General features: G+C 39.0%; 1 protein-coding gene across 15 annotated transcripts in view; it reads right to left on the bottom strand.

Annotated features, from left to right (window-relative positions):
* The window catches only part of SYNE2 (spectrin repeat containing nuclear envelope protein 2), a 260,416-nt gene that overhangs the window by 191,336 nt on the left and 54,151 nt on the right, over nt 1-14,929 (bottom strand). For all 15 annotated transcript variants that reach the window (XM_039534632.1, XM_039534633.1, XM_039534634.1 and 12 more), the window contains 12 exons: nt 14,675-14,770; nt 14,153-14,230; nt 13,968-14,060; nt 12,900-13,075; nt 10,760-10,956; nt 9,898-9,998; nt 8,945-9,046; nt 7,462-7,599; nt 6,267-6,431; nt 4,755-4,867; nt 3,418-3,574; nt 303-399 (listed from right to left, as the gene is read on the bottom strand). In XM_039534632.1, the coding sequence (XP_039390566.1) occupies nt 303-399; nt 3,418-3,574; nt 4,755-4,867; nt 6,267-6,431; nt 7,462-7,599; nt 8,945-9,046; nt 9,898-9,998; nt 10,760-10,956; nt 12,900-13,075; nt 13,968-14,060; nt 14,153-14,230; nt 14,675-14,770 (1,513 nt within the window). The remainder of the gene's footprint in view (nt 1-302; nt 400-3,417; nt 3,575-4,754; nt 4,868-6,266; nt 6,432-7,461; nt 7,600-8,944; nt 9,047-9,897; nt 9,999-10,759; nt 10,957-12,899; nt 13,076-13,967; nt 14,061-14,152; nt 14,231-14,674; nt 14,771-14,929) is intronic.

Below are 14,929 nucleotides of genomic sequence, written 5' to 3'. Positions count from 1 at the left end.
AAAGAGAGGTAGCCGTGTTAGTCTGTATCCACAAAAACAAGGAGGAGTCTGGTGGCACCTTAAAGACTAACAGATTTATTTGGGCCTAAGCTTTCGTGGGTAAAAAACCCACTTCTTCAGATGCATGGAAGGTTTTTTACCCACAAAAGCTTAGGCCTAAATAAATCTGTTAGTCTTTAAGGTGCCACTGGACTCCTCGTTGTTTTTTTAGAAAATAAAAGTATCAGGAATTTAAAACATTAATAATGATCAATTTAAAGCACAACTCTTATTAAAGTATTATGTTATTTGCATGCACTTACCTAAGACATTTGTGCTTATGTTTTTGTTTTTCATGTCTTCACATATTTGAAAAGCAGTTTCTAGTTGAGCTGTGACTCCTCTTTCTTCAATAAAATCCTGCCCAAAGTTAAAGGGAATTGAGATGGGTAATACTGACTGACATAAAAATATATAGAAAATTCAGTTTGTGATCAATTAATTTTTAGAACATGAACCCAGAAGATAAAGGGCAAACATAAACAGAGCAAAATCAAGTTACTTCCACTGTATCCCATCCCTCACCCTTTGTATGAATTATGCCTATTATCGGGCCTAATCTTGCAAACTGTTACTTCTGTGAGTAATCCTAACTCATACATTGAGGGTTTGTCTACACAAACACTTAAGGTATGTCTACACTAGAAGCGCTGCTGTAATGTAGACAATTACTACAGTTATGGAGGGGATTCTTCCATCACTGCAGTAAATCTGAGAGGCAGGAGCTAGGTCAATGGAAGAATTCTTTCATTGACCTAGCACTGTCTACACTGGGACTTAGGTCGGCTTAACTAAGTATCATAAGGTGTGAATTTTTCACACCCCTGAGTGATATAGCTAGGTTGACCTAACTGTCTACTTTAGGCATAGGCCAGCCCTTAATTCGCAACAAGCTGGGCATGAATCTACCCCACACCAACCTGCCATGGAATAACTGTTTGTGTGGACCCTAATGAAGCAAATTAATAGTTCATTGATAAGCGTTGATCAAGTCCCATTTCAAAGAGGATTAGATCAAAGTGCATTAATAAACAGTTAATGCATGTCGCCAGAGTCCACACAGTTAGTCCACAGCAGGCTAGTGCAGGGTAGGTTCACACCCCAGTTTACTGTGAACAATTGTTCATATAGACAGACCCTGAGGCCATTGACTCAAAGAGAACACAGTACTTGCCTGAGTCAGGATTAGTCATTTCAGAATTAAGTTCTTAGATCGTAAACTCCTTGGGGAATGCGTTTGTTTCCGATAAGCCTGTAAAGTGCCACAGGCACCTATGGCACTACAGAATTAATATACAGGACTTCTGGTTTGGAGGATTTATTAAGTTCATTTTTTAAGATTTACTTTTTGAAATTTTTGAACTGTATGTAGCTGTCCAAAAATCAAGGGGTTTCACAACTTTGTTACTATATGTTCCCTAGTGCACTTTAACACCGTCCTGTTTCAAACAGCACTACATTTATGCACACTAGGGAACCTTTAGTGTGCACCAGCAGGGTCAACAGGGTCCAGTTAATGAGCAACACTTAGAGTACTTTAGAAATCACACACCCCCAGTCTGCATTAATGCTCTGTACAGACAATCTTTTAAATACAAGTAACAATTTCCAGTGTTTTTCTGGTGTTTATTGGATAAACATGGATTTTTTTTTATATTTATACTGTTTTATTGCTGTTTATCAATTAAAACCAAAAATCAAAAGCCCAATAATACATTATAATAATAAATCTGTGTTAACAATACACCAAGGAGCCAGATGAAACTGACAAAATCCAAGAAATTCAGAGTAAAGGCTAAATTTCAATTTTCAATCCATGTTATGGGTTATTGTTGCTGATGTCTTCAAGAACAGTGTGATTTTACACAACATGTTGCCCCATCCTGCAGTTCTAATGCAGGCTAAATTCTCCCTGATTCTATTTGGAGAATTGCCTGTCTAAGGACTGTAATGTTGAGCCCCATATGTGCTATAATAACCAGCCACAAAATGTGAGGTAAGCACAAAATGTAATCAGACAGGTCAACTCATCCGCAACAAGGACCATAAGGATATGTGCATATTGGGAAGGAGGAGAAAGAAGGGCTGCTGAGTATTACTCTCTGGGAGTAGCAGGTGGTGGCAGACGGCTTCTACATTTAGAGTCCTGCTGCTGCAGAATTGTGACAGGAGGCACAGCAGACCACCTGCTGTCCTGCATGAAATATTTGTGAATTTGAGGCAGGGAGTGGGCTGATATTGCTGGCCCTCATATACTACAGGAGGAAAGGAGGCTAGTCAACTGTCCCCGAAGACAATGACAGAAAAGAAGAGGTCACAGACAATCATATCATCAGAAAAGAGAGAGAGAAATGGGGGACAAGGAGGATTATGGAGGGCCTGTCATGGAGAAGGTATCTTGACTCATGGCTTTTGCTCAAAATCCTGCAAAAACTCACTTTCATAGGATTTGGACTCACAATGAAATGAAACTCAGTGGTTTGGACTGAGTTTTGCTTTGGGTTTAAATGAAATTGAAACTTAAGAGTGAAATCACTCTCACTGGATCCAACAAAAAAAAAAGCCTCACTGAATCCAGGCCAGAGCCAAACCAGAGTGTTTTATGAAACTCTGGGAAACTGTAACCAGAAAAGAGATACTGAAAAAGAGACGGAGGGAGGAAAGAAATGCAGAATACAGTGTATTATTGTAAACATTATCCATACTGGCAAGGTCCATTTTAGTGTAAGATGACGATCACAATCACATGATGTAAGATGATGATCACATGGTCACATTTAGCACAGTGTGCATGTGCTCATTTATTTCAATGAGCAAAATTAACCAGCTTCAGAAAGGGGGTTAGTCCTTCATCACTCTATATGTTTCTCCTTGCTGTACAGTGACAAACTGCTGAGTGGTCATAAATAACATTTTCATGCCATAGTTGTTTGTAGTGTTGTTATTGCATGTTGGTTCCAGATATGAGAGAGGCAAGCTGATGGCTTTTATTGAACCAACTTCAATTGGTGGAAGAAGGTACAAGCTTTAGAGCTACACAGAGCTCTGTACCTTTCCACCAGTAGAGGTTGATCCAATAAAATATATTACCTCACCTACCTTGTCTCACCTTTATTCCAGACTGAAGTGTATTTAACTATATGAGGCATACACATATCTACAGCAAAATGAGAAGATGAACATGGTGATAGCAAGGCCTGTAATAAAGATACAGGTTCAACCTGAAACCCAACCTTCTTTGCATAAATCTCAAATTGCCTCCAGCTGCGAGAGTCCATGTTGGATGGAGTTAGATCTAAGGTTGTATCCAAGAGGGCAATTACCACCAGTTTAAATTGGAGAACAGTTGCCAAAAATATAAACTATTTTTAAGCTTACATGCCAATCTCTCAGCAATAACTCCACAGATTCCTTAGTCCCATATTTGATATCCCTGATATTTAACTTTAATGTCAGTTCATCCGAGATAGCTGAGCACAGGCAGCAGTGGTATTCTAGAAGTATGCTGAAGTTTGTAGACTGGATATTGCTGAATCTGGAAAACAGTAGAGTTTTGGAATTAAACTGGATATAATGAGCCATTCATTTACAGAGAGAAACCTCTAACCTAAAAATTACCTGAATTCTAGATATATGCAAACAGTCCCTACTGTTGAAGAGGAAATAAATTCTAAAATATTTAGGGTTAATTATTTAAGTGAATAATGATTTTGGCACCTTAATTTTTGGCTGTCCAATTTAAGAAACCTTAAAAAGGGCTGATTTTCAGAAAGTGCGGTGCATTCACTGTCTGAAAATCAGGCCCTTGAAAGGTGTCTCTAGTTCAAGCACACAAAATCACTGGTCACTTTAAAAAATGTAGGCTTTAAACTGCATGATGATACTCCGATCAGCATAACTGAGATGGAACAAAAACAAAGTGTTTCAGAATTTACACAAGTTCAATATAATGGTTAATTTTTAATGAGAAGATTAAAACTAATATTCCCCTACTAACCCATCTTCTGTTTTACTTGAAACAGTCTCACAATCCTCATACAACAAACCACCTCTTCCTTCCTCCAAAATCTACATCAAAACACATTTTTTCACAAAGGTTTTCAAAATTGACCTCTGCAAAATCCTTACTCCAGTTTAAAGTCATAGCCTATCTTACTACTAGCATGTGGCTGACCTGCTTTGCCTGTGTTTGTACTAGACAGTAACAAACCCCTTGAGGTAGGACCATGTTTCTGTATATGTTTGTAGAACACAAAGCACACTGATGGTGCGCAACAAATAATGAAATCAGAGATGGCAGAATGATGCAGTCCAGTTTTGAGCTAAGAGCTGACTTTGTCAGCTGAGCCTTAAATTCCAGAATTCTTTAGCAGATTCAAAATATTAATTATTTAATAATACTTTGTACTTATAGTGCTTTCATCTGTAGATCTGCACATGATTTTAAAAGATGGGTAAGTATCATTATCCTTATTTTACAGATGGGGAAACAAGCACGGAGAAGTGATAGGACAAGATCATGCAGCAAGTCAGTTGCAGAATTGGGAACAGGCCATTTATGCTTGTGCCATCTAAGTGCACAACAACTGAACATAGAAAACAAGTAATTGGAGTGTTTTTCCATAATGGTGCTAAGCTTGCTAAAAATAATAATTTAACTTAATATGAATGTAGGCAACTCAGGAGCCCAACAGGTTAAATCTGAGAATTGCAACCTTCTTTTCATGTCATCTAGCTTCTCAGTTGGTACCAGTGGCATATCCTTCTCATCTTTATTCTCAAAGGATTGAAGGCTGACCAAGTGACAGTCAAAATAATCCATCAAGCCCTGGAAAAAAATATTATAATTAAGATATTTCACTGCTAAGTATTGTATTTGGGAATATACAATCCACTCCCATATTACAGTGAGAGCTATTAAGAAAACACATTTACCACAGGATCTCACTTCAGTTTTTATTCAGTACAGTATAAATGCATTTCCTACATTACCCCCAAATGTGAGTATTTACCACAGCATAGTAAAAACCTCACCATTCTATATATATATATATATATATATAATATTGCATTAAGTCAATACTACCAGTGTTTGTTACTGTAGTGCAATATTACATCTTTTCAAAGTATGAAGCTCTTCCTTTGCCACGTTAGCTTACAGCAAGACCTTGTAAATAAATATCTTCAGTTAATTGTCTGATACTGTAAAATCACTATTTAAAAAAACATTTATCCCATTGATAATATATTAACCTTTTGATGGCAAAGTTGGAATTTTTGCTGCAAATCTAATGGGAACATATCACAGGTGCCAGTTGCCAAAAGCAACAAATTGAACATACAAAGTACCCACATAGAAAACCTCAGAGTACTGCACAACATTCCCATATGAATATTAATGATCACAATATGGAATGCAGCATTCCTGTAAACTATTATTAAATACTGATGCCACCTGGGAATTGCAGGTGACAAAAAAGTGTGTGTCACAGATGAAGGACACAGTTATAATTACAATATGTTAGAATTAATCATGTAATTAAAGACTATCATAATGTATATGTACAATGGGGACAAATTAAGGTTGCCTCAAGCGGCTCCCGAAAGCAGCGGCATGTCCCTTCTCCAGCTCCTATGCGGAGGCACAGCCAGGCAGCTCGACATGCTGCCCTGTGTGCAGGCACCGCCCCTGCAGCTCCCATTGGCTGCAGTTCCCAGCTAATGGGAGCTGTGGGTGTGGCGCTAGGGGCGGAGGAACCGTGCAGAGCGGAGCCCCCTGGCTGCCCCTATGCATAGGGGCCAGAGGGGAGGCCATGCCGCTGCTTCTAGGAGCCACGTGGAGTAGCCCCTGACCCTGCTCTCCGTCTGGACAGCTTGAGGGCTGGATTAAAATGGCTGGCAGGCCAGATGTGGCCCACAGGCTGTAGTTTGCTCACCCATGTGTTAATATGATCAAAATACATTAATTTACTCCCTCTACCAAGGCTTTCTCTTACATCTCACCCCAAGGAAGTCATAAAACTTTCCTACAAAACTCTGTATTTATCTGGTTACCCTGCCATTGTTCAAAATCAACAGCTGCTACCAAAGGCATCTTTAGAAGTACATATATTCTCCAGAAGAAATCAATCAATCCAGTAACCACATTCCCTCCCAAAAACTAACATCACTTCCATAGTAGGTTCTTTAGTGGGTCAGATTAGCAAGTCTTTTTTTATTTAACAAACCTTAAATAAGATAATTTTTTCTTTGAAGAGGGCCATTGCTTTACAGTGGTCCTGCAAATCAGGTAAACCTTCTGCCAGCAGATGTTCTACCTCTTGGAGCCAGACCTCGATGCTGTCTAGAGGTGGGGGTAGTGCACGGTCCAGCTTTGTTTTCCATTCATTAATCTAAAAGATAAATACATGTCAATGGTAAAATCTCTCTCTTTGTTTGTTACCCTGTTCTCAGGGGATTAGTAAGGTTATTATATATAATACTTGTTAATCTAACATTCTAACTATCTCACAGACAATTTTTGCACTCAATAGCAAGCAGGCAGTTCCCAGAGCAGCCAAATGGGAGTCATTTGGGTGCATCCAAGGTCAGAATTAGCTCTCCTGCTTGCAATCTTCTTGGTGCTACAGGGAATTGAGCATTTTTTATCGCTATACGATGACTAACAAAGTTTTGTCACAGGGAAATTTACCCAATGTTAGTGGCACCTTGGCGGATGACTTCTATCATGAGTAACATGCTCTGACTGTCTTTCCATACATGTGGACCAAAAATGTCTGATCCACACTGGCCACTTATCAAGCAGAGAAATACTTGGCAGTATCAACCCTAGCCATTCCAAGCCTTAGTTCAGAGACGGTTGACATGAGCAAGCTTGTTACAAAGCACTATTCAATGGGATTAACAGTACTGCTATGGCAGAGTTGGATAGTGCAGGAAGGCCACCCATGCCATGGAAAAAAATATCTAGTCAGCTGCTGACTCTATTGCTCGCTCTTTTCTCTGCTGCCTCATTATTTTAGCCCTAATTATGTCAAACCGAACATTTTAAGCAGAGATTGGCCCAAAACTCTTCATCTGAATGCTGCCAAGCTCAGAGGATGATCAGATTGAGATCATACTTTGCATGCCGCTGGCAGCTCTAGGATCAGATAGGCATAAAGAGAGCCACGTTTGCCATCACCCTCCTCCACCCACAAACCCCCAATTTCTCCTCCACACCTTTGGAGCACGGCACACCAGGCCCAGCTCAATTGGACCTCAGGATCACGGTCAATATCTAAGTATAGTGATTCCTCCCCCTCCCCAAAAAAGGAGAAACATAATTATACTACAGTACAAATTCCTGGGGTGAGATTTATCCTCTTCACAGAATGTGTTCACAACAACAACATAAACAGCAGCTAGAAATACTTCTGTAACCTGGGAGATTAGGTTATCCCATGCTGCTCTCATCTGTTTCTGCTCTTCATTTAGCTCAGTCACACTTCTTTTTGAAGACAACACTGGCAGAAAGGGTCTTTTCTCTTCATTAAACAATTCCATGAATGACAGCATTTCCTAGGGTTAAAATGGAAAGGCAATCTATAGTGGAAAACTACCACATGTAATAATTCCTAGAACCAGATATTACTGTTGGAGGTGAATTTCTGGCTCCCATTTACTTCAGTGGGTGTTCCAGATAAGGAATGATGGAATAATAAAACCACTGAGGTCAATGGGAATCAGGCACAATCATCTAACGGCAGTATCTGCGCCTTACAATATAACACTATAGCTGAATCTTTATTTAATATCATGTTAATACATTATTCCCAAGCAAATGCACAGTAATATCTCTAACTTTTTCTAGTGCTATAACTATTCAACTATACTGAGAAAAATATCTTGTCTGAGACGAGGCGTAGTCAACATGGGGAACTTGAAGGAGAGAAGGATATTACATGTTAGATACAAAGCCTCAGTGTGCCACACAGATGTAGCCCAATGAGGGGAGGGGGCAAGGGGGAACATTTCAAAATCAGTTACTTTTGCATTTTGGCTGTCAATGCATAGACTGTCAAGAAGGAAGTCAGACCAGCTGCAGAACATACGAGTAAATCCAGCCTGTCTGACTCTGCATGGAACTTAAATAAGAGGAAGAGAAGAAAACACTCCTCCCTGCCTATTATTATATTCAATCACTTGTTTTCAGTCAGACTTTGTATGGGTTCATGTTCTCTCAGGCAAATTGTGACTATCACCCCACTATTAGTGTAGAGGGCCCAGGATTCAGCAGAACCACTAGCGAGGGGAAACACTGCATAGGGAGGGACTGCAAGTCCCATACTCTTCCAGAAGTACAGTTCCATGAGGTCTCCCTGATGGATGATGGGTTTGGGGGCAGGCTAGGGACAGTGCGGTATGGCCATTCTTCCCCTGCTCCTAAAGAGGGCAGAGTGCAACACCCATTAGGGGTTGCTGCAGCACTGAAGCTGCAATAGCACTCACTGTGTGTGGAAGTGGATAATTACTTCTCTAATGGCCCCATAAATCTCCCTTCTATGTACTCGGTTACCTGGGCTGTACAAAGGGAGGAAGCCATTCCCCATGAGTAGCAGCCAACAATTCCAGCACCCCTTCAGTGACAACAAACTGGCGCGAGACCTGCAATATTGTCACCATAGTAACTGAGAAGTATATATCTGCATTCCTTCTGGAGAGGGAATTTTATCTTAACCCTTCCTCGGTGACTTTGCTTTATTTACCAAATCCAGTGACAGATTTGTGATTTTTTATTTTTTTTTTGTTAAATTTAAATCCTCAGATTGGACAATAACATGAAAAGCTACTTTTGGGGGGTTTATTTTAATATTTCTCTTTGCAAATACTATCATATTCAAAAATGTCACATAGTGCTACTTACTTGAAATTTTCTATAGCATGTTTCATTTTCTGTATCAACCAACAACTTTGTTAACTTCTTCTCTTGTGCAGTCAGCCAGCTCAAGGCCGCTTTTACTTTCCCCTGGTAATTGGAGCAGAAAATTCCATTTTTGCATTCTGCAAGTCTTATTTTTAGTTTGCATTGTGCCATAAAACAACACACTAGTGAAGCCTTCCCACTCACTAGAGGTCTGTTCCAAATCCCATTGAAATCAATGAAAAGACTCCCAGTGATTTAATGAGTTTTGGATCAGGCTCTACAAATAGATGAAAGCCAAAATCTTAAAACCTGGTGCCAGAAGTTAGTTTCCTGAATACAGTAAGGTAGCTTGAAACAAGTAGCCAGACTTCAGGGTGTTACAGGAACATTCTATCACATGTAAATAGTTGATTAATAGATAAAGGTGCCAGTAGATGGCATTCAAGAACATAGAGCAATTATCCTGGGTTTTGTAGACCCAATAGAATTCTTGCTGTGCCCTCCAAATGGCTTTCTCTGGCTGCTCTTTATATCAGCTTCTAACAAGAAAGATCTGGGGTTGCTCAGAACTTCTGAAAATCAGTCTACTTCTATCTAGGTACCTCGCTATAAATTTGGGAGCTTGCATTTAGGCAACCAGGTCTGCAAATGCTGTTTGGAATCCTTATGGACATCTTAACTAATAAAAAAGTGAACTTTGCGACAAAGTTTTTGTCTACACTATTAAAAAAATCTACCATGTTGGGGATTTTGGTTACAATAAGATAGAGACACACAAGGTTAGAATAAGCTCAGTTGTGTCATTGTAGACAAGATCACACCATGCTTTATAACTATGTTACTGAATCATGCTACAGGCTTTGCAAAGGAGGTGTTGAAATTCTCAATTAGAGTTATGAAAAGCAAAAAGTACACTCATTTGGCTTGGTTCAATGATAAAAGAAATGACATACCTGCATGTCTTCTTCAGCCACTGGTAAACTTCTGGAATACTGCAGAAACTGAGCCACATAAGTCATGATAGATTTTTCATCTGGACTGATAACATCGACATCTGTGAGAGGTAGCACACTATTAGATCATTCTTGCATATTTCTCAGTTTCATTGTACAATTATATTCTACAAAGCAATCATGAAAATTTACCAAATACAAATAAATTTATTTTCAGCATTTCAGTTAAAATTTCACTGAGAAAAACAGTATTAAACTGATTTTTTCCCTCAGGAATATTGTAATAGAAAACAGCAAATTAGAAAAGAAACGGGCAATTATCATCATCATAATGCAGCTTTATATTCTTTCTTCTAAAGGATGTTCCTGTAATTGTTGCCAAGTCAAAACTCCTATTAGTTCAGATTCCCTATGAACTATTCAGCAAAGAACCTCAGGTTAGAGCATTCTTACTTTTATCATAAAGATCAGTATTTCATTTTAAACCGCAATCATCACAGTGATTAAATATTAAAAATTAAAAATTGTACATCGCAAAAGAAACCCTCAACAGTAAGTCTCAGACTCCAGCTCAACTGACTTGGCTTGTGCTACAGGGCTAAAAATAGCAGTCCGCTTAGGCTGGAGCCCAGGATCTGAGACCCACTCCCATCACAGGGCTTTAGCCTGAGTGGGAATGTCTATACTGCTAGTTTTAGCCCATACCGTGAGCCCTGAGCCTAAGTCAGTTGACCCAAGCTTTGGAACTCGCTGCCACAGGTTTTTTTCACAGTGTAGAAGTATCCTTTGTTATAAACGGACCTTGGTTTGACAGTATCAGTATCAAACCTTATACCAAGTGTATGCAAAACAGATCATTTACCTTCAGGTTCAAGAAGTCTTGGAATATTTAATTCATGTTCTGCAATTTTAAAAGCCTCCTTCAAATTTTCTTTGTTGGCTCTACTCTTTGCTCTGTCCATGTCAACTAAATCTGGTCTTAAGGCATGGATGATAGCTAAAAAAGCCAGTCCATTCCTCCAGCTTGATTTGAAATCTGCCACTTTGATAGATCCATGCCTGCCCCAAAATCATAAAGAATAAAATGTCATGTTCTGTTTTCTCAAAATATTTAATATTCAGTTATCAATACAATGTAAACCATGTCCGACTGGGCCTAATCCAAATCCCACTCGAGTTACTGGGAATCTTTCCAATGAATTCTGTGGAAGCTGAGTCAGCCTCATTATGCGCGGTTAAAAACTAAAATATTTGTATCATGCTTAGTATTATGCTTAGTATCAAGCTTTTACTTCTTGCTATGTGCTGCAAGGGAACTTTGATGACCAAATTTTCTTTTTATATTTATTACATTTAAGGCATCTATCAATGCCTTTTACAGCACAAAAAACAACAAATGAAACACTAAGCTTAGCCAAGTGCAATCCAGATATTTTTCTACAAGCCAATAGGGGTCAGGCATCTTGCTACCTGAGGCCTTTTTGAAAATCGCAGCCTTAAATTTAATACATTACTTTTGGAAAGATTTTTTTTTTCCACAATGTTCAACTCAATTAGGACTAGAGAAATGAAAAAATATATATTTGGAGAGGGATCCCACAATTTCTACAATGCATCTGGTGTCTAGATGATAACTGGTGTGCACAGAAGATGCATGAGTCAATGAGTACTGAGAAAACAACTTCTCAAAAAACGGTTTCTGTATGTGGATATGATGGTATCTGAACAGGGGTTAACGCAGGGTATCAGTAATCTTTCATGATTAAAACGTGAGGGTCCATTGATTTAAAAACCAAAGTTGGTCTTATATATATATATATATATGTTATAGCAGTCACTGATATGTTAAACCCACTCTAATCACAATCAAATCGATTATACCTATGCTGAATAAAGGCGGGCAAAAGAAAAATGATGATTAGAAAAGAGAGCGCTTGCATTTACACCCAAAGCCCATAGCCTTAATAAAACAAATGAAAAATACAGAAAATGTAAGATTCAACTCCTGACAAATGCTGTATATACATCCAGCAGAAAGCACCTGCTGTGCTGACAAACACTCTAACTAGGGTGACCAGATGTCCCGATTTTGTAGTGACAGTCCTGATTTTTGGGTCTTTTTCTTATATAGGCTCCTAGTACCTCCCACCCCCGTCCTGATTTTTCACATTTGCTGCCTGGTTCTCCTAACTCTAACCTTCCACTAATATGAATGGATCATTAGTGGGGTGACACCTGAAAAGGTAACCTGGAGAGCTAGAAAGAAAGGGCTGATGTTTTGGTAATATTTTTTAAAATGTATTTGTGCCAGACAATGGTTTTTCAAGGATATTCAAATGTAAAGCCCTGATCTTGCAAAACCAAATGCATATGATTAGCACTCTCATTTAAGTCAATGGAATGACCTGCAGCATGTCAAGTTAAGCACGTGTATAAATCTCTGCTGGAGCAGAGCCTGAGCCTTCTTAACTCTATAAAAAGTCCCTAGCTCATCAGACACCTTCTTTTGACTTGTGCAGTGCTCTGGGGGGAAAACACATGAACTGGGATGCTGATTCTTTTCTAGGCATTCTGCTTTTTTTGTTCAACAAATTCTTGGACGATTAGTGTAACTTTGTTACTAAGAGAACCAGTAAATCCTAATCCAACAGGATTAAAACTGGCAAAGCATGCAAGCATTGCAGTAGGCACATTACACAGAGAATGGAGACAGCTGATAAAAAAGAAAGCCAAACAAGCCAATTTATCAGTGTTTTATTTGTACAGTTAGCTCCAACTTTTTATATTTAAAGGACCCCTGCCAACATATTTAGGCCCCAAATTGAAATCCAAGCTTTGTTAGAATTGTTGTGAAATGTCAACTAGATTCTAATGTGCTACTTTTTTGTTATATCTAGTAATCAGTCACTAAGAAATTAAACAGACAAAATATAGCACCTTTATAGGGTAACACAGTAAAAATAAGCATGAGATACAGTTTATAAGCCTTTCATGATACTTACACTGAACATTGCTCCTTCACCCACAACAGGAGGGCCTTTTTTGCAGACATCTTCCACCGTTTCTTAACTTTACCTCTTTTTCTTGCCTGTGGGCTTACAGATGAGTCGACAACGCTCGAACAATCAAGAGATGGCTGATTATAACTACTACTAAGGGTCCACGCAAGTTCTTCAATCTACCAGAGACAGGGGGAGAGTTTAACAATGCTTCACTCTGAAGAATAATCACAGAGATCAGATGCAGAGAACCATTAAGAATAAGAAATTCAGTATGATTTTATTATAGCTGAAGCTGGTAGCCGAATACTTCCTCTTATAAGATTGTTTTCAGTAGTTTATAACTCTGTCAACTTTAACTGTTGGGCTGATATACTCCATGCTGAGTATCTACCTCAAGCTGAATTTGTTTGGAACATTTTAGCCAAAACAGTTAAGCGATTTCCAAAAACAAAACTACAGAAAAATACATTTTTTTGCCCATTCTGGTGACCCTTTCTTTCAAAAGCTGTGGCATACCGATACTTTGGAGCAGGGGTTTGAAATTAGGTAGACCTTTGTGTCCAGAAGGTGTCTTGTTCCATCCCCGTTAAAAGCCATTCACCCAAACTTAATTCCCCAAAGATTCTGTCTGCATTGAGCATGCTCCAGCCCAGGTTGAGAAGAACCTTCCCTGTTGCAGCTCTGGCCTGCTACAGGCTGGGCTGGGCCCAGGCACCAGACCAGAGAACAGGTAGCTGTCTCTCCTGTGCACATACCTGCAGGCAGAATCTGGACCATGGTTTTAAACCAGTTATAAAAAAAATTAACATGCACATCACACTGCTGTCAATCATATCTTGTTCCGTTAACAGGGACTCTAGTACCCATTTCAGAGAAGCAGCTACAATGTCCAATTAGAACATATTAGATGTTTCGTCTCTGAGCTAAGACTTCAGGCATACAGCATAAGAAGCGTTTTGGCTTGTGCTTATGCATAATTCATCTCATTTTATGACGATTTCATGCCACAATTTTTTGTTCTTTTTTTTCTCCATTAAAAATACTTTCCCACATCACTGCAATACTTACATGAAAATGTAATATAATTGTCCAAATTAGGCCAAGCACAATGGAAGGTTTTCCTTCAATAATGTCAGCAACATGAATATTTATGAGCTTGATCTGGAAAAAGAGGATCATTGTTAAAGAAGGAACATGTTCCACAAACTAAACTGGTGTGAAGAGTGAATTTTAAGGTTAACTTCAATACTCACGGATTTGTTCTTTAAAAATTTCAAGGCATTTTCTACATTGCTTCTGCACTGGAAGGTGTTACATCCTTTCTCCCGTGGCTAAAAAGTAAAAAGAAAACATTGCACAGTCAACATTGCACAGCTTTTAGATTGTTCATCAATAAAGGTCCAAATTCTGCAAAGACTGATGTCTGATTTTGCATCCATTGACACCAGTAGCAAAGCTTCCATTGACTTAAACGATGCTGCATCAAGACCCTTGTGAGTAGTCCTTATCTGCAGGAAGCCTGCTCCTTAGCACAGTACAGCTCAAGCGCAGGGCCAGTAAGTTCTTGCTGCTTGAGCCCTAGCAGCAGGGACAGCTGGTTCTGAATGAGAGGGCCTGCAAGCCATGGGACAGTTGTTCCTGGCAGTGGAGGGTGTGACAGGATACTCACCCACTGACTCCAGTGGGACTGCTAACATGCTTACAGTTAAGCACATGCATAAATCTTTACAGGATTTAGGCCAACGTCAGGATTTCATTCCTTTATTTTATCTTACCAGTTGTTGACCTGAAAGTACTTCCAGCAGGTCCAAGAGCACACGACCTTCTTTGATGTCTGTATATAGATCTGAGATAACGGAAGGAGGAGTATGCTGCAAAAGTAATACATTTAGGTGCAAGTTATATACTGAATTCTGAAATCATCATCAAGCAAAATATCACTGATTGTTTTGCTTCTTTTTTAAAAAAAGTTTTCATTTCTTTACCCCTTTTTTTGGTTCCACTTACCATTTTTCTGCTTATTTCAATAG

This window comes from Mauremys reevesii, linkage group 4 (assembly GCF_016161935.1).
Source record: "Mauremys reevesii isolate NIE-2019 linkage group 4, ASM1616193v1, whole genome shotgun sequence".
Lineage (NCBI taxonomy): Eukaryota > Metazoa > Chordata > Testudines > Geoemydidae > Mauremys > Mauremys reevesii.
The sequence above is the reverse complement of the archived record's forward strand: the minus strand, read 5'-3'. Positions and strand labels throughout refer to the sequence as shown.